Source organism: Falco rusticolus, chromosome 6 (assembly GCF_015220075.1).
Source record: "Falco rusticolus isolate bFalRus1 chromosome 6, bFalRus1.pri, whole genome shotgun sequence".
NCBI lineage: Eukaryota > Metazoa > Chordata > Aves > Falconiformes > Falconidae > Falco > Falco rusticolus.
Window position 1 is genome coordinate 57,103,694 of NC_051192.1, and position 20,266 is coordinate 57,123,959.

The window sequence follows — 20,266 nt, forward strand, 5'->3', positions numbered from 1 at the left end:
CCAGCTAGTTTGCTACGTACACTTGTGTCTGATTGTATCTTTGACATCTAATCCTGTATGGTGTTTTATCCTCTCAAACTAAACAGGCCAAAGTCAACATCATCTTGCCTCCAAAATACTTCCTTCCCAGGCACTCATTAGTGGCATTAATTTTCCTGTCACCTCCACAAGCTTGCAACTTTGTTATAATTTTCTTTTGTTTATTTTGTTTTCTTTTATAGAAAGATGCTATAGCTTCTCTATGAATCTACCATCTTCTGCCACCATATATCCGTAATAATGAGTAAATATATGTACGTGGTGTAATAACTTACAATGTCCCAGCCTTTGCCAAGATTGTAAATTAGACAGAAATACTGAAAAACTAAATACTTGTAATTCAACATAAACTAGGGGGTTTTAGTATTCTAAAATCTTTCCTAATGCTGCTTTTTAAGGCAAAAGAGAAGGTATGATGAAGTATTGAATACAGTAATATGTAAGTTTTGTGGATGTCAAGGTGAAGCTCTCCGTAAGTATGGAGAAGGGCCTGAGGAATTATGGAGGTGCATGTTTGAAAAGAGACAGTTGGGGCAGCTGATGGTTTGCAGGAACTTTTTGTTGCAGAATAAAATTTTATAGGTTATGTCGTAGGGCAGTTTGCAGGAAGGGTGCTATCCCTCTAACTGCTCAAAAAGGTGAGCTTCAGAAGTGGTCATCACCCCTGCAGAAGAAACCCAGCCATGGTTTCCACTCGGCCAAAAGCCAGTGCCAGAAGGCATGTGATGACCCAGACGGGAGCTCCCATGTAACCATGCAGCAGCCCAGGTCATGGGCTGCAGGGGGGCCTCAGGCTGTCACTGCTACCAGAGGGCAGCAGAGATAACACCTGTGTGAGGTGCAACCAGGGGGGACGAAGGTCTGCTCAGCCTGGTGGCAGAGCTGAAAGGGGAAATAGGTTAAGGAGTATCAGGGAGTGTGAGAGGGAGAGACTAGTGGAGCCACTCTCTGCTATCACTGAGCCAAATGCACCATATGGACACATCACAAGAAGGGGAGGCTTCCTTACCTGCTCACCACCAGGCAGATGGGAGGGGTCTAAAGTGATGGGGAGAATGGAAACAGGCCCCTGCTTGGGGCAGCAGGTGGATCACCCCCCCTGGCCTGATTCACCTTCCCATACCAGTGGCTCTGGAAGCTGAAGGCCAGGAAAATGATAATGTGGATGAAAGCCTGTCCACGTAGGAGGAATTACCTAGGGACAGTCAACCCCACACACCATGACCAGCTCTGCTAGAAAGAAGAGAGTGGTGGTTGTCATTGGCAACTGCTCTGAGAGGAAGGGGAGCCCAATATGCCAACCAGATCCAACCCATAGGGAAGCCTGCTGCCTCCTCGGGGCGGGTAAGGACTGTCACTAGAAAACTCCCTTGTCTGGTGTGGCCCTCTGATTACTACCCATCATGGGTCTTTCAAGTCGGCAGTGAAGTCCAAACAACAAGTCTGAGGGCAATCAAGATAGATGTCAGGGTTTTGGGATGACTGGTTGAGAGATCAGGAGCACAAGCAGTGTTTTCCTCTATCCTGGCAGTTGCAGGGAACAATGGGGTGTGTAATCAGAAGATCACACAGATCAATACCTGGCTCCAGGCTTGTTGTCAATGGCTAAATTTAGTCTTTTTGATCGTGGGTCAATTTACATGGCAACAAGTGGGGTTTACATGTCTTAAAGTGGGAAAACATTCTAGGTCAGGAGTTAGCAGGGCTCACAGAGAGCTTTACACTAAATTTGAGGGGGAAGGGAATAAAACCAAGCTTGTTAGAGATGAGCCTGGGGGCAGCATGCCAGGGTTGGAGGTGAGATCAATAGCACAGCTGAAGTGCATCTATGCTAATGCCTGAAGCATGGACAACAAACAGGAGGAGCTGGAAGCCATAATACAGCAGGAAGGCTGTGACATGATTGCCATCACGGAAACATGGTGGGATAACTCGCATGACTGGAGTAATGCAATGGATGGCTACAAACTCTTTGGAAGGGATAGGCAAGGAGGGAGAGGCGGTGGAGTATCTCTGTATGTCAGGGAGTGTTTCAACTGCCCAGAGCTCAATGATGGTGACAGTAGGGTTGAGTGTAAGGGTAAGAACCGGGGGGAGGGCCCACAAGGTGGGTATCCTGGTGGAAGTCAGTTATAGACCACCCAGCCAGGACAACAAGGCAGATGAAACATTCTACAAGCAGCTGGGAGAAGTCTCAAGATCACTAACCCTTGTTCTCCTGGGGGACTTCAGCCTACCAGATGTCTACTGGAAATATAACACAGCAGAGAGGAAACGGTCTAGGAAGTTGCTGGAGCATAAGATAGCAGCCTGACACAGCTGGTCAGTGAGCCAACCTGGGGAGATGCCCCGCTGGACCTGCTGTTTGCAAACAGGGAAGGACTGGTGGGTGATGTGGTGGTTGGAGGACATCTTGGGCATGGCAATCATGAGATAACAGATTTTTCAGCTCTCGGAAGGAAGGACGGGGGTCTGCAGAACCACTGCGTTGGAATTGTGGAGGGCTGACTTTGGCCTGTTTGAGAGCCTGGTTGACAGTGCCTTGGGAGACAATTCTGAAGGGCCAAGAGGACCAGGAAGGCTGGACCTTCTTCAAGAAGGAAGTCTTAAAGGTACAGGAGCAGGCTGTCCCCATGTGCTGGAAAATGAGCCAGTGGGGGAGAAGGCTGGCCTGGCCGAACAGAGAGATTTGGCTGGAACTTGGGGTAAAAAAGGAGAGTTTACCACCTTTGGAAGAAGGGGCAGCCAACTCTGGAGGACTATAAAGATGTCACAAGGTTATGCAGGGTGAAAATTAGAGAGGTGAAAGCCCAGCTAGGACTCAGGCTGGCCACTGCCATGAAAGATAACAAAAAATGTTTTTACAAATGCATTAGAAACAAAAGGAGGGCCAAGGATAATCCACATCCTTTATTGGATGTGATGGGGAACATTGCCACAAAGGATGAGGAAAAGGCTGAGGTACTCAATGCTTCCTTTGCCTCGGTCTTTGATAGCAAGACCAGCTTCCCTCTGGGTACTCAGCCCCCTGAGCTGGAAGACAGGGATGAGGAGGAGCAGAATAAAGTCCCCACAGCCCAGGAGGAAACGGTCAGTGACCTGCTGCTCCACTTAGACATGCACAAGTCTATGGGGCTGGATGGGATCCACCCGAGGGTGCTGAGGGAGTTGGCAGAGGAGCTTGCCAAGCCACTCTCCATCATTTATCAATAGTCCTGGCAAACTGGGGAGGTCCCAGCAGACTGGAGGTTAGCCAGTGTGATGCCCACCTACAAGAAGGGCAGGATGGAGGATCCAGGGAACTACAGGCCTGTCAGCCTGACCTCAGTGCCAGGGAAGGTTATGGAGCAGCTCATCCCGAGCACCATCAATGCAGCTTGTGTGGGATAACTGGGTGATCAGGCCCAGCCAGCCTGGGTTTGTGAGAGACAGGTCCTGCTTGATGAACCTGATCTCCTTCTATGACAAGATGACCCACTTAGTGGATGAGGGAAAGGCTGTGGATGTTGTCTTCCTGGATCTTAGTAAAGCCTTTGACACCATCTCCCACAGCATTCTCCTGGAGACTCTGGCTGATCATGGCATAGATTGGATAGTAGGAAAAATGTCTTCACCAAAAGGGTTGTCAAACATTGGAACAGGCTGCCCACAGGCTGCCCAGGGAGGTGGTGGAATCGCCATCCCTGGAGGTGTTTAAAAAAAATGCAGTGGTTAGCGACATGGTTTAGTGGTGGACTTGGCATACGGGCTGTAACAGTAAAAGAAGGTACTATATATCAGTATAAACCAGGGTTGTCAAAGGGGATACTACTGGAACATAAGAACAGACATAGCTTTTATTCTCTTTTCCAATTGCAATGTTTTCTTCTCCAAGGATTGAAAATACCTATATTCTATCAAAAATGATCCTTTCTTTGGACTCGCTTTTCATTCTAACTTTCCTTTTCTACAGGATTTATCATATTGATGATGCCTCTTCAGGATCCGCAGATGGACGCCTTGATTACAGCAGAGCTATTGAAGTGAGTGATGTTTTGAACTAGTTTATTGTGGCATCCCTAGTAGCTTGAAAGTAGTTATCATTGGTTTATTTATGTTCATAGATTTTCATTAGTAGAAGTGGTCATAGTTAAACTTTCCTTTAGTTCTACCTTTTGGACATAAGTGTTATTTTTCTTCCCTTTTGTTAGTGCGTTGTTACTGTGTCATTATGTATTACTGGAAGTACACACCAAACCGCAGGGAACATAGAAAAAGTATATGCTGGGGTCCAGTATGTAGATACCTGCTATCTTGGTGAGAAGCAGCTCCCATTACTTCAACAAAGTATAAGCCTGTTGAAACTCAGTAACCCTTATAATCTTTTCTAGTATTATCAGCCTTTTTCACTTTTGAGTGTGTGTGTGCTTGCTTTTGTGCTTACCACTGTACCTGAAATCAATTGCAAGCCTCACGAGTCAGGGATAGTTGCTACCTTGTGTTTTCTGTTAAACACCTGTTATATTTTGGGTTTCTTATTTTTCTGGAGGAGGAGCAGGAGAAGAAAGTTGCTGTCATCATGATTCCCATAACAAAGGCTACTAATATCATAAACCATCCATATACTGTATACTGACAAGGTTATATAGCCCCTTTTCATGTGGATGCTTGGCAACATTCTTGTATATTTAAATAAAACTTCTTTTTTTAGCAGTACATTCTTACTGTTGCATTAAAACTGATACTGATATCACTTGTATACTTTCAGGGAACAAGAGATCCAATTTGTGCAATAACAGCATCTGATAAGATACTACTTGTGGTAAGTTACATGATTAACTCCTAACTGCCTCTTGTGCTTGTAGGCAGGAGATTTTTCTGCAATATATTCATAAGTAGTCATAATTTCAAAGCATGTCTAAATTCAGACCTTACACAGATGAAATCTCTTTCTACACGTCCTCAAAGAACTTCCATTAACCTGGACTCTTTTTTAGGAGACCTGGTTCACCAAGTGCTTACAATTTAAGTACAGACTAGTTGCCTGAGTTAATACTTAGACATAGGGTTTAATGAAGTCCAGGTCAGGACTTACTTCCCAGAACTCAGATTACAGAATTCTTTTCTGGGCTGTATGTAAGTGCACACAGATTTACAAAGTTTGTCTATTTACATATTAATGGTATAACATATGGTGATAGATAATATCATGTTTGTAGTATGATATATATATATATAAAAAATATATGGATTATACATACGTATTATGTATGAGGTATCGTATCATGCCAAAGACCAGGTGCATTTTTTTTTTCCAATCTGAAAAGTGATCTCACTAGATGAACTAGATGAATATGGGTCAGCTTTAAAACAAACTAGCAGAGCAGAACAAAGATGGAAAAAGAGCACTGTGTATTCATTTCATCCACCTTCCCAAGAAAGATCTTGAACGTTTGTTTTCCCATGTTTCTGCTCCAGTGACTTTTTTTTTTTTTTAACATCTTTTGGCTGGGTTTTACGAAATCAGTGGGTCATGGGGAGAAAATATGAAAGAAAAAAGTGTGATGGTTAGTAGGTGACTATAGAATTCTCTTTGTGCTTGAAAAATCAGAAAAATGAAGTTAAGAGAATAATTAATCAGTGAGTTTGGTTAAAAGGAAAGGAATGAGAGGAAACGCCTTTGGGACCAGATCTGGGTAAATGTGCTGAAGCTGAATGCATATTACAGATTTTCTAACACTTCTGACCAAATCTGCTTTTCAGTTTATAGGGTATACAGTTGTGAAAAAGCCAAAGATGAAAGGTGTGATTTATGCTGAGGATCTTAGGGATGGCTTTGGGGAGGAAAAAAAAAAGCAACAGAGTTTGGATTACCTTAAAGTTTAATATGAACTCGTTTCCAGGATAAGGGTTAAACAGTAGGTAAAGCAAACTGGATCTGTTGTTTGGTCTACAGAAACACCATGAGAAAATAGTGGCAGTGATCATTTCAGTCCAGGGATGTCAAACTAATTTTAGACTGTGTCTTGATAGTGTCTTGAGCATAAGGCAGGAGTGTGCCATTCGGCAAAATAAACCACATTGGTACTTAGATCTGTTTGCTGTTGCTGAAGCCTTTGAATAACCAGTATATTTTACAGCATTTACTTTTAAAGCTAGCTCAGGTCTTGAAGTAATTGGTGAGAGTTTGCAGCACACAGACAACACTACATGAACACAGCTGTACTGCTTTCAGACCTGAGCTGATACTGTCATATGGAACTGTCTGAGCAGTTTTACCAGTGTGGGACAAGGATCTTTTTACTGATCTGTTTTTGTTATGTAGATTATGTCTGAAGGTTCATGGGGAGTTGTTTGGCTTCTGAAACTGTTCTGTGGGCTGTATGTGGACTATGGCTGCTCATTTTTACAAATCTGCTCAAATCAGGGATTTTAATTGTAGCATCTTAAAGTATCTTGTGTAAACAGTTGAATTTGGAACTTTTAGGGTGATGACATTCCTTCTTTCCACTCCTGCTCTGTCACTTACGCAAAAACTTCTTTGTCTAGAACAGCATAGACATAAAACCTTTCTAAAGCAAGCATTGCTTTTTCTCTAGGCAAGAGAATCTGGCACGATTCAGAGATACAGTCTTCCTAGCGTTAGTATAGTACAGAAGTATACCCTAAACTGTCGTGCATATCAGCTGTCTTTGAACTGCAACTCCAGGTAAGTTATGGATTTGCTTTTAATGCAAGTATCAGATTTTTAAACCACTACAATTTGTGACAATACTAATTCGATGAATTCTATGATTCTATAATAATTTTGTACTAATTTTAATATAAACTATTTATTCTAGTTGTTGTTAATGGTTGCTTAACTATTTATTTGTTACTAATTAATTAAATCTGGCCAGTCATCAGATTGCTCTGAGAGACTGTGTTAGTAAAGCCCTCTTTATGTTTTAAACTCTTCAGAGTCTGTATGGGAAGTTTAAGGAAACATATATATGAAAGTATCTTTGTTTTATTACGTGAACCAAACGTAAGCTTCCTGTGGCTGTGACATGAACCAAAAAATTATATCATAACATCTCTAAGCCTTCTTTCTATTCCTGTGACCTTCTAATGCCTTTGTTCATCCCATGTTACTTTTCCATTGTTACAAGCTGTAGCTGGTGGCAATGCTTCTGGCAAGACTGGTTTCCCTAAGCTTCAGCTGTGCCAATACTGAAGTTGTTTTCTACTCAACAGCTCTTTTTTTTTTTCAAGAAAAAGCACAAGAGTCTTGGCAGAAAATGCAAAAATATACTGATTAAAGAGGATTTCTAAGGCATTATAAAATTATTTTGAAGTGATTAAAAATGTCAAATGAAATTCATAATGCATGTGTAGATCACTCACCTTTTTAGGTATATACCAAAAATAGATTGCTTCACTTTAGTGTGGTTTAGTCAGAGCCACATTAATTTGGTTTTGAATCCAAGCTGTTTCCTTCCTAAATGACTTTGTGCTAGTGAAAAAGGCTCAGATCCCTAAGCATTTTGAAGTTAATTTTCTAAATTGCTTTTGAAAATTTAATAGGGATTAAGGGTGTTTAAATACCTTTCAATATTTAGAAATGCTTTTAAAATGGCATCGTAGTAAATACAGGCTACTGTGATTCACTGAACACCAATGTAACTCAAAATTTTCGTATGTAAACCTTTAGAAATTATATTTTTCCCGTGTTTTCAATTACTTCAAAGAGTAATTGGATTATACTTCATATTGTCTGGAAAAAACCTAAAGAATACCCTTTGCAGAAAAACAGGATATCCTGTTTTAGATATTAACAGCCTGCATCCACTGCACTGCCTCTTTAATTCAAGAATCTGCTTTATTTTCCTCTAGTAAATAATAAAAAACAATTCTGTTTGATTGGTAATTTTAGGCTCTGTCAAGAAAAGTTTGATGAGGGGCAGAACCTGCAATTTACTCAGCTTGATATTTGAAGTACTAAGGATCTTCAAAATGATGGATGAAAAATGGGCATAGTTCAGACCCTTTGCCAGGGCCAAGTCCTGTATGAGCAGATAAAAAACTTATTTCCATGTCTCTGGTCTCTTTTTGCTGTGCAGATAAATGAAAATCACATGCATCTCACTGCATCTATGGAATAATACTAGTATTAGATGAGAGGGGAAATTTGTCCTGAGTGTGCCAATTTAGGGAACGATTTCAGGTTTACAACCTTGAATAATATTACTTAGCTGTCTTATTTTTTCTTCCTTTTATTTTTTTTTTTTTTTTTTTTTGTAGTCGTGTTGCTGTCATAGACCTTTCAGGTGTTTTGACTTTCTTTGACTTGGATGCACGGGTAGTGGACAGTACAGGACAGCAAGTGATAGGTGAGCCGCTGAAACTGGAACGCAAAGATGTCTGGGATATGAAATGGGCCAAAGATAACCCAGATTTGTTTGCAATGATGGAGAAAACAAGAATGTATGTTTTCAGAAACTTGGATCCAGAGGTAAATATTAACATATGTAAATTAGTCATTTTACAAATTTGCTCATAAGTTAATGTTGAATAGTATTATTCTTGTGCTTTTTGTTCAGTTAGTTAGGTCTTTATATGAATAAATCTGCTTCTGGAAATCTCAAAATTTTGTCAACTCTAGTGTGGGAATGTTGTTTAGGAACAAATAAGTAAAATGAACTATCAGTCCTGGAAAGATAAAAGTGCTGTCGTATTTTTCTTAAATATGTGATATATTTTCAGGAGCATATTTTTTTGTATACTTTGGAAAACAGAGACACAGTTTCAGTAAAGGTATTTGTAAAACAGTTCAGCTGAATCTAAATATTGGCCAGTGTTCCTTTTATCTCTCATAATTTAGTTACAGAAAACATGAAATTTTTTAGTTATGACTGTGTATATGGAATTGGCAATGTTAATGATTTTTAATATTTGTTTCCTGTTGGAAATGCAATTAAAGTCTAGTTTGGAGAAGAAGAAAGTCTTTTTATGTATACCTAACAGATTTTGTTAGGATTTAATCAGGCAGAATACAAGTTAATTCCTTTGTAACTTATTTAACTTCAAGGAACCTATACAAACTTCTGGATATATTTGCAATTTTGAAGATTTAGAAATCAAATCTGTTCTTCTGGATGAAATATTAAAGGTAAGTATAACTAATTTTTTTTTGTAGGAAAAGTTGGTGTCAGTCTTAATGATTTGAATGTAGATATTTATTATGTTGAGTGAAAATAAAGGTGACGTGGAATAAAATTATGTTTCTTTATCCATTATGTTAGAATCCTGAACATCCTAACAAAGATTACATCCTCAATTTTGAGATTCGGTCATTACGAGACAGTCGAGCACTGATTGAAAAAGTTGGCATTGAGGAATCTTCCCAGTTCATAGAAGACAATCCACATCCCAGACTCTGGTAAGATCTCTTTATAAGCCAACTTTGTTTAAATCTGTGTTCTTTTGTATTCTTTTCCTGTTCAGATAGACCTAGTATTAAAGTACAAAACCTCAAATTAAAAGCAGGATACGCTTTAAACAGAATCATTCAGGAAAAAGAAAAAAAAAAAAGGTAACCATGCTCAACTGCAGTCTGAAGGGCTGCTGTTCTAACTCAGCATGTCTCTTCACTGGACTGAATCACATCCAAAGGAGTTTACAGTGTTGAGGGAAGGCCCAAAGAGCCTTGCAGTCCCCGGCTAGCCTGGCTTCCCACCTCTTTTTCAATTGGTGTGTTTGGGCAGTTTCAAGCTGTGTGGCAGTACGATTTCCCGAATGCAAGATGATGTGGGTTTTGTTCCTAAGCATTTGAGAATTCATGTTTCAGGAGATGCTGAGCAAGTGTTCAAGACTCCTCAGCAGCCATCTGAAAAAAAGAACTTGGGACCAGTTCTTCCCCAGGCTTCTAGTTCTTGAACCCAAAAAAGTGGGCTGCTTTTAAATTGGAACTCTTATAATTTTATAAATGTTGTACTACCTAGAATGTAAACTTGCTGTGTGCCATGGTAATTTGGTATAAAGTGCAGACTCAGGATACCTTTTTGCTCTATGCTATATGAGCCCCAAAACAAATCTCCATGCTTTTAGGGTGAATCTAAAGGAAATTAAAAAGCTGGCAGAAAGCTAACTTTTGGTGTAAATCAAAATTCAAATAGTCAGAAGTTGAGAAGGTGTTTATTTATTTAGGTATTTTATATTGAACCTTAATAATGAAGAGCTTAAAACCCAGTAAAGGGAATGCATTAGAATGATAATAAGAGCAGCTGATTAACCTTGTAGCATTTTGGACAGGCTATGGAGGACAGGAATGAGAAGGTCTGGGTATGTCAATCATGTTATGATGCAGCCTCTTAGAAGTAATCTGAGAAAAGGAGATGTTGGTTTGGTTAAACTAAACATAACATGCACTCAGCTATTAAACTAAACCTGAAAAGCCTGCACAGCAAACATGCAAGAGTAAACCTGTGAAAACAGGAGTTCTGGAAATCTATTTAATATCCTGTGTTGTAAGGGCTGGAAGAGTAAATGCCTCAGTAGACAATTTAATGAGAAGTCAGTAGCAGAAACTAAAACTCCATTGACAAGTTACTTGTTGAATGATGCCAATTCTCTTTAACTCTCTGGAGATTATTTCTTTATCTGTACCTTTCTTTAGTAATTTTGGCTGTTTTGAAGCTAATGGATTTCTTTGTGTTAGACGTTTGGCTTGCATCAAGGTGTGGTGAGAGTTCTCTGTTAATTCTGACAGTTCAAAGGGGAATTTAGAATTGCTGAAAGACTGGCCAACACAACTTCCTTTAAAAGTTTGTGCCAAAAAGCATTCCTTCCTATTGAGTTGTGCTTTTGTCTCCAGAACGTACATTCTGAAACCCGGGATGTGATAGCTACATGTTGAAAGTTTCTGTAATAGTACTGTAGTTTTATTAGTTTGAGTATGTAGAGTAAAATGTTAATTTTGCAAGTCTTCATTTTTACTATGTCCTGAACTATCTGAAGGGTTTTGGAGTGTTGAAGTTGTTCATGCTCTTTACTAATACCATCTATTAAATACAAAATGACTATTAGTTTTGAAAGTCTGCACCTTGGAAAAGTTTTATATTGTAAAATCACAAAATATGTATCAAATGTTCACCTTGCTCCAAAATTGCCATGAACTTAATTTTCATTATGCAAGGAAATATATGATGTGTCACATTGATACAGAAGAGATGGATTAAAAGTGTTGGATATAAAGCAAATATATTCTAGATCAGAACAGGACAGTGCCCTTACTGCTAGAATGCAACAAAGAGGATGATGTATGTTGCAGATCAATTGAATTTACCGTACTGTTTTTCTCTTGGTTTCATTGATGTCAGTGACGAGCACCTGAGTTGAAGTGATACTAACCTCAAACTGATTCAAAAAATACTGAGTTGATACTGCCTAAGTATGGCTTAGGGCACTGAATACAGTGATAATATTATTGGTTTTGTCAGAGCTCTACTGCGCTAACTTTGTTTCACAGTGTCAATCAGCCAGTCTACATTTACCTAGCCTTATTTTTGCATAAAATTCTAGAGTACATTCAAGCACCTGATCGACATAGGTTGGCCTGAAGGTTGAAATTCTGTTTGCAGAACTAGCCACTGGGGCAGTACCAGTACAAGGTTTCCCAGTCTGCTGTCCTAACTGGACAAGGAACATCCAGATGCATGAGAAGGATAATTTATTCTTCATGGCCAGTTTAGTTGGAGGCCTTCAGACTGAGGTTGCCATCAAGGCTTAAAGTTATGATATATGTATAGGTAGAAATACCTAAATGGGATTGCATTGAGGCCAGCCAGACATTTTATGTAGGACAATGGTAATACTCAAGCCCTGCCAGTTCCTTCCAAGCCAGTGTCCATTTTTACAGCTGAACAAAATAATATTATCAGTTATTTGAACATCTGTCACTGAGCCTGTACTGGATAGATCACAGAACATACTGTGGATAAACATACAACTGAATTAAGATTAGTTAGTAAAAAATACAATCACAGTAACTTGAATGTCTTCTTTAAATAATTACTAGTTAAATGGATCCTAATTTAATTTAATTTATAGCTACTTTTCCATCTGTTATGTTTGTTTTTCATACAGGCGTCTCCTGGCTGAAGCTGCTCTTCAGAAGCTGGATCTGCAGACTGCTGAACAAGCTTTTGTACGATGCAAAGATTATCAAGGTATTAAATTTGTGAAGCGTCTAGGCAACCTGCAGAGCAAGTCAATGAAGCAAGCAGAAGTGGCAGCCTATTTTAGCAGATTCGAAGAAGCTGAAAGAATGTATCTGGATATGGACAGAAGGTAATTGCATGTAGTTATCTCAGCAGCAAATAAAGAAAAAAGTCTGAAAAAAACCCTGCTTGCCTTAATAAAGAGTGGCTGTTTTAGCACTGAAGACTTTTTATCAGTTTCTGGAAGACAGAAGAACATCATATAGAGAGAATTTTGTTATATCCATAGATAACCAATTCTGTATGTAAATCGGTGCATTCCATACTGATTGCAACACCTCAGCTGCTCTAGGTAGTGCTGTGTTTCATAAATATTTTTCTTGCAAGTATTTTGTCAGTATTTCAACCGAGATTCCAAAAATACAAATAATCTTAACAAGCGTTTAATTTATGTACTGTTGCTTTTAGCTCGTAGCCAAGTATGTGTTCTTTCCAATTACATATACAAACAACAGTGTGTTTAATGAATGGTGATCTCTGGAGAAACAGAAAGGACTCTGGCTTAAATTCTGGACCAATTTTTGTTCAGGAATTAAAAAAAAGTAAAAATTAAAAAAAATTAAAAGTAAAATTAACAGTATTACTGGGAAATATAAATTAATACTAAGTAATTAGCTAGAGCACTGTCTACTGAAAAAGGACAAGAAATACTAAGCGGCAGTTGTACGATGTGGCCTGTAGGTGGTGGTCAAACATAGAGAAGCGTGTATCACTTATGCACATGTGAAACTTCTAAGCTTTGATTAAAGAAGCCATGAAAAAAAGTACGGAGTGATGGAGAAAAAAATATTTCCTCTTTCATGCTGTAAGAATGACGAACCTTCCTCTTCCTCAGTAAGGGGGGGTGGGGGAAGGCAGGAGCTGGGGAAGGATGCCTGTTAGTGCTTGGTAATGGAAAACTTTCTTGCACATAATTAACTAGCCAATGGGATTATGCCAGTTTGTAGAGGTGGACTGCCTTGTAAGTGCTTCAGTCACACTGCAACACTGATTTTTTTTTTTTTTTTTGTAGATATGGCATATTCTTTTCCACATGCTGAAGAGAAATTTGACCACTGTAGGGTTGCCGAAGTCAGAGTTCCTATTTTATTTTTTACTGGTTTCTTGAACAGTAGAGCATGTTATTCTCCAGCTACAAGAATATGGGAATTCTGTATTGACCTGTCTCCTCACCACTAGAAAAATCTTCATAATGACATATCATAAATCAGGCTGAAATAGATTTATTTTTCAAATACAATTTTAGATTTTTTTACATAGATACTCTTACTTAGCTGACTGCACTGTCTTGCTGCTGCCTTCCTTAACTCAGTTGTAAGTTTAGGGCATTTTTTAAAGAAGTGTATAGATCTCTCCCATTTATTTTTTATGCATCTGCAAATTAGTTCTTTATGAAGTACTATAGAATTATTCTATATGGTGAAAAAAATCCATGCTAGACAAATGGTGGGTCATATATATGCGTGAATAATAAAAAGGAAAGACTTTTCAGAGTCCTTTCTCTGTCATCCAAAGTCATCTTGAATCTGAAAGAAGTCTCTAAAATCCATTCTGTTACATCTCAGATTTAGCTTTATTATTTATATTCCTTGCTCCTTGGCCTTTTCCGTCAATCTCCCTTCTACTTTTAGCCTCCTGTAGCTGCTGCCATCTATTGTAGCGGTCAGCAGTGAAAGATAAAGGGTATACCAAATTAAGAGGAAACCTGAAGTAACATCAGCCCCATTGTCTTGCTGGCTGTTCATTTAACTGCTCATACAGGAGTATGGCTAATAGGGAAGTGCATGCATATAGTATAACCTGTGAGCTCTCTGAGTATTTGCTTTTATGGAATACTGTTTAAATTGTAAACAACGATCACTGTGATACCTGCAATGTAGGTTATGAACATGAAAATACTTTTGGATGCTTTTCTCAAGATTTTGTTAGCTATTTTGTTGTCTGACTTTCCTGCTATGTTCTGTTTATACTAGAGATCTTGCCATTGGACTTCGGATAAAACTGGGAGATTGGTTTCGAGTACTGCAGCTATTGAAAACTGGCTCAGGTGATTCAGATGATGCCCTTCTTGAACAAGCACACAATGCTATTGGAGATTATTTTGCAGACCGTCAGAAATGGTATGTTCTGTAGGGGAACTAGTAAGAAGGAAATTACAAAGGAAATCATAAAAATGACGACAAGCCTTAATTTATGATGAGGGACAGACATCAGGAAAGTCAAGATGCAATATATGGGATAACTTTGGAATTGTGAGATTTAGCTCAGACCTTTATGGTTCTATCACTGCATGTACCTTTAAACAGATAGCTGTTGATCAACTCTTTAAAGAATGAATGTGATTAATCTCAGTTTTGCCAGAAGTCTGTCTTCTTCAAAGGAGAGGAGGGGAAAAGAAATACCTATACAGTTGTATTGGACTGTTTATAGAAAGTATTAAAGAAAAAATAATCAATTAAGAGCAGGAGAGAATTATTAAACATCAATGAATTTCAAAACTAACCACAAGCTTTCTAGAATGCTTAAACCTACAAATATTTGGAAAGGTCCGGAGTTCTCTCTGACCTGGATCTGTCTCCAGGCACCCAAGGAAGGTTTTAAGAACAGTGCACACATGTAACATTATTTCTCAAGAATGCATTTTGCAGTCAGGTACTGACTGAGCCAGAAGTGACATCTTCATAGTTAACAACTTGCAGAGAAAGTTTCTTTCATGACCCTTTCTTGTTTCCTTCTACGCCCATGTAAACTTTTAACATCCGGAATGCTCTGCCTTATAGAGTTCCATAGCTCTCCTATGAATTGCAATTACCCAGACTATATTAACACAAAGAACTTGGGTCCGAAAGCGGTTGAAAACTTGTGATTAGATTTTGAAAGTTGATTTTTAGATGCTTTAGGTAACTTTGGAGAATGGTCTTGGAGATCTTAGTGCTTGCATTTTTAAAATATGGAGGCATGACATTAAAGCCCTTTTGTGAAAGTTTAGTTGTAAGTTGTTGTCCATTATCAGCTATGATCTGTGCAGATGTGGGAATACCATTTTAAGATTCCTTGATTTCCTAACCTTATGCTAGTCAGAGAATCAATCTTGTTATCACTCCAATATAATGATCTCTGAAAATTTTAGTCCATTTCAGAAAAAGTGAAAGTCTAGCTACGAAAGCTTTTTCAAGCAAAGTTACCTATGTTTTTATATATCACAAGCTGCCATATTATTATTTTTTTTCTTATTAGGTTAAATGCTGTACAGTACTATGTGCAAGGACGAAACCAGGAACGTTTAGCTGAATGTTACTACATGCTAGAGGACTACCAAGGACTGGAGAATCTAGCTAACTCGCTTCCAGAGAATAATAAATTGCTCCCTGTAAGCAAAAAGTACCTTTATTTTTCATTGTCTTATGTTCAACTATTTATTTAAAATTTCCCGTCTTGGGAGGGTTAAGAAAGAAGGAGAAAAAGAATGCAATATAAGACATACTCACTTAAGCATAATGGTGTTACTTTGGTATTGATCACCAGTATTACTGTTGTTTTCATATTCCACCATTCTTCCTTTCCCCAATTGTCCAGGTTCCCAGAAAGACCTGATTATTCATCACAGTTTATGGCCACATGGCTAAGTCATAATTTACTGCTTTCCTCCCCAAATTGTGGCATTTCTCTCTAATAGCTATGCTTTACTGAGAAGTCACTCCTTATGGCTGGATACTTACTTTAGATTTGCTTTTGTCCTCTTGTCTGCACTGGGGTTTGTTTTCCCCAAATTCTTCCTGGTTGCTATTTCTGGTTTAATTTCTTACATGGTAGCTCTGGTGGGAATGCTAATGTACAAGGTAAATAGAAGATACTCTGCTGAAAGGAGGGAAAGTAGGTGGTATAGCCTGAAATGACCTACTAAGTAGTAGCTAATTTAAAACTATGATACGATTATTCCAAAATGCTTGAAAGATGCAAAACATGCTTACTTAAAGCCATTTCCAGTTGTTTGAACAAAGCAAGACATGGCACTTTCTTTTAAACCTCTTTATAATAGTGAAATTTCTTAAAATATTCTAAATAATAAGAGCACAGTCCTTCTGGTATGATTTGATTTGAAAAAAACCCCAACTTAAGTATCTTTTGGGTTTTTTTATGTTTAGAGGCAGTGTGTGAAAGTAGCACGCTGTTCTAAGATTTACAACTGTGTGTGGTGTTGTCACAGAATCCATGAAGCAAACAACCCTTTTCCCCCAACTTCATGGAATTAAATTAAACAAGAATTTAATAGTATTGCAGTTGCTACACAAAGTACTAAAAATCTGGAAGTGAATTTAACATGGTGCTGATGCTTTTTGCAGGATATAGCTTATATGTTTGTAAGAGTGGGGATGTGTGAACAAGCTGTGTCAGCCTTTCTGAAATGTAATCGACCAAAGGATGCGGTGGATACCTGTGTACATCTCAACCAGGTAAAACAGCAGTAGATAATCTGCTTTACTGATACCAATTTAATAGTGACATTTCTATCCTGGTGCCTGGTTAAATAGAAGCCCTTGTTAAGTGTCTGATGATTTGTTGTGATTTCTGGAAAACACATACTTCAGGGCTTAAGCCAGTATGTCTGTGTGTGGTAAGCATGCTCAGCATACAGATATTTGTGGCCTTTGTAGAGCCAGGCCGTGCTGCCTCCTGATGGAATGGGAGGAAGACTGGATAGCTTCTGGCTGTTCATTTTCCACATCCCCCTCTTTCCTTGTACTGATGCAAATACATTTGTGGCTGCATTAGGATGTAGCTGGAAAAGAACCAATCTGAAAAACAATCGGTATGTTTACGGCTAGAGCTGTTCCCCAGTGTGACTCACCTGTGCAACTGTGTCAACACGAATAAGAGAGAAACTGAGTATGGCTATGAGGAACTTGATGTATGGGAATGGCAGGTCTGCCTGGTGCTGGATTTATGTGAACAGTTTCCTAGTTTATGGATCTGAAGGGCTATTAGGTGTCAGATTCAGCCAAGTTTCTCAGTCCTGACAGACTTCTGATTGGGGCAAACACAGTAGCCAAACTGTTGAAGATCAGGAAAACTCACAGACAAAATGAGGTGTATAGAAGGGTAAGTAAATTGTTACTGTTTTTGCCTTAAGCTTATGGGCTGAAGTCCTCTTTTAGACATGCTTTTGAGAGTCTGGGTTTTGGGAATACCAGAAGTATTGAAATCCACGTGTCCACTTACGAGCAGCTGTGAAGTGATTTTGCAAAGCTTTTACCAAAGCAGAAGCAACTGCTTTATATGTGGTTTTGGACAGAGGTTCAGCATTTGTCTCACAGGCCTGCTGTATCACATGACTGGCAATGATGTTAGCATTTGTATTCTCCTGCTTTTTACTTTTCATTTTTTAGTAGCCTGGTTCTAAATGGTGATGAAGTATTGCAAACAAATGTTGCAACCTATTCACAGATAACCAGCTTGTTCTGAGAATGTATTTGAAAAAATGAGGTTGATAATTGTCTGCTTTTGTTTCTAGTGGAATAAAGCTGTGGAGCTGGCTAAAAATCACAATATGAAAGAGATCGGATCCTTGTTAGCCAGATATGCAAGTCATTTATTGGAAAAGAATAAAATCCTTGATGCTATAGAACTCTATCGTAAAGCCAATTATTTCTTTGAAGCTGCTAAACTCATGTTCAAGGTATTGCAGGTTTTATTTTTGTGTTAAAACTGGGTTTTTGGACTAGCTCTTATTATTTCCATGCTACTTTTATTTTCCTGGGGTTATTTTAGTGTTAACAAAGTCCAGGCAATAAGCAGATGCCATTATACAGGATACTGCAAAGATTAATCCAACTCCTAAATTCAGGTATCTCTATCTTAAATAGCTACCCTGGATGTACTGTGTGGGCAGGGGAGAGGAGACTTTCAGGACACAAGCCCTCTGATTAATTTTGAGACTTTCACTTCAGAATGAGATGAACTGGACCACAGAAAATGTCCTGCTGCCCTCCATTGCCTAGTAAACAAGTAACGTAGACTGGCCTGGGTGCAATGTCCACATTATTTTATATGTTGTGTGGATTAGTTTTATCTCCTTTATTTTTAAAAATTGCAGCGTCATTAACTAGAAGTTAAATTTTTGTATTTCTTCAATTGATACCTTCAACAAACTGCTGTGATACGCTTTTAAGATAAAGAAGTTGCTCAGGTTTGGTTTGGCTACAGAGATTTCTGTACGTAGCACTTGAAGTCTGTAACTGGTATGTAATTTTTATAGTAAATTATATATATTGCTTTCAAAAGCCATTTTTTCCAGGAAAACCACCAGACCTTATTGAAAGCTATGTATTTCTGAAACTTCAGTGTTTCAAAATTGCTATTTTTTAGTTTATTTTTATATTAAGTCAATAGACTTTATATGTGGTTACACTGATTTATCCTTCCCAAGAATATGGCTCTATATACTTGTTAGCTAAATAAATATAGAATAATGTGCATACTTCACTTTGACGTTTTCATTTATAGTTTTGTTCGCAGTCTAAATTATTACATTCAAATGCAGAATCGCTTTTGGCATGATTTCCTAGGTCTGTACCAACATGCAATTGTCCAAGAAAATGAAGCAGCTCTTTTAATATTTTTTTTCGGTTTTTAAATCTACATTAAATTCCTTGGTTTTGTTTTTAAGATTGCAGATGAAGAATCAAAGAAAAGGACAAAGCCTTTACGAGTTAAAAAGCTTTACGTATTATCAGCCTTACTTATAGAACAGTGTCATGAACAAATGCAAAATGCACAAAGGGGAAGAGTTAAAGAAAAAAGTTCAGAGGTAAGAGTGTCTTTTTTTTTTTTTTTTTTCTTTCTGAATTCTGTTATGTGCTACCTAATCAGAATAAATAAAGCTATCTTCATGTGCGGCTATTATGTTTTTTTAATAACCCTTTTTCCTGCTAAGAACAAAGCTTTCATTAAAGCAAGTTTTCCATGAAAACATCATGTTTGAAGTATTGTTTTAAGAGATTTAAATAATATGTATTTACATATTTTTTTCTTCCTAAGTTTAATGTGGTGTTCTTAATATTTTCACTAAACAGTGAAAATCATACTAAAACTCCAGATATTCCCCCCCTCCCCCCATTTAGAAGTATCAATCCCAAAGAGAGATCTGTGATGAGATTATGTTGGCTCTAATTTAGCAGGGGAGATGGCTCAGATATGGGGAAAGCGAATGGAAGATATTTTTTTTTTTCCTGGTCACACTTTTATGTTCTTATGTACAAATTAAATAGTTTAAACAAAGTTTTAAGAAACCTGGTGTTGAAATGCAATATTAATCCAAACTATGAACGAGTCTGCAGATGTGCACAGAATATATTTGTACACATGTATATGATATTTATCTTTGACAATCTGCACCATATGTTCTGCCTATGCATTGTATAAAATGTCTAACAATGTTCACTTTAGGTCCCTGTATTTATATTTTCCCTAGTTAACACACACAGTGGTGTAATCACCAAGTACAGAAAAGTTCTTTTCATATATCCCCATTTCCTGCTGAATCTGTTTCATATAAAAATTACTTGTGATACCACTTTGTTTTCAGACTGCTTCAGCTTTGGCTGGTTTGCTGGAAGAAGATGTTCTTTCTTCAACTAATCGCTTTGCAGACAATGCTTGGCGAGGAGCTGAGGCTTACCATTTTTTCATACTTGCACAAAGACAGCTCTATAAAGGTTCTGTAGATGCAGCACTTAAAACAGGTAGGGCTTAATTTTTAACCTTGTAAAGAAAGTGTTCTAATTTTACAGACCTGCACAGCACATAATTTCATTTATAGTTGGTACATTATTCTATTCTTGCTAGATCCATGGAATTCAAAACAACCATATAATGCATTAAATATGGCTGCAGTCAAGATACCTGGAAGGTCTTGGAGTACAATGCAAATCTAACTTATTAGTTAGGTTAAACTGGGCAATATCTGTAGATGTTCTGTTGACTGTTTC

General features: G+C 38.2%; 1 protein-coding gene across 4 annotated transcripts in view; it reads left to right on the plus strand.

Moving 5' to 3' along the window:
- Positions 1-20,266, plus strand: part of WDR35 (WD repeat domain 35) — a 49,935-nt gene that overhangs the window by 26,419 nt on the left and 3,250 nt on the right. For all 4 annotated transcript variants that reach the window (XM_037392051.1, XM_037392050.1, XM_037392049.1 and 1 more), the window contains 13 exons: positions 3,992-4,061; positions 4,787-4,840; positions 6,618-6,727; positions 8,302-8,512; positions 9,089-9,169; positions 9,303-9,439; positions 12,145-12,348; positions 14,252-14,398; positions 15,516-15,648; positions 16,622-16,732; positions 17,791-17,955; positions 18,946-19,086; positions 19,864-20,020. In XM_037392051.1, the coding sequence (XP_037247948.1) occupies positions 3,992-4,061; positions 4,787-4,840; positions 6,618-6,727; positions 8,302-8,512; positions 9,089-9,169; positions 9,303-9,439; positions 12,145-12,348; positions 14,252-14,398; positions 15,516-15,648; positions 16,622-16,732; positions 17,791-17,955; positions 18,946-19,086; positions 19,864-20,020 (1,721 nt within the window). The remainder of the gene's footprint in view (positions 1-3,991; positions 4,062-4,786; positions 4,841-6,617; positions 6,728-8,301; positions 8,513-9,088; positions 9,170-9,302; positions 9,440-12,144; positions 12,349-14,251; positions 14,399-15,515; positions 15,649-16,621; positions 16,733-17,790; positions 17,956-18,945; positions 19,087-19,863; positions 20,021-20,266) is intronic.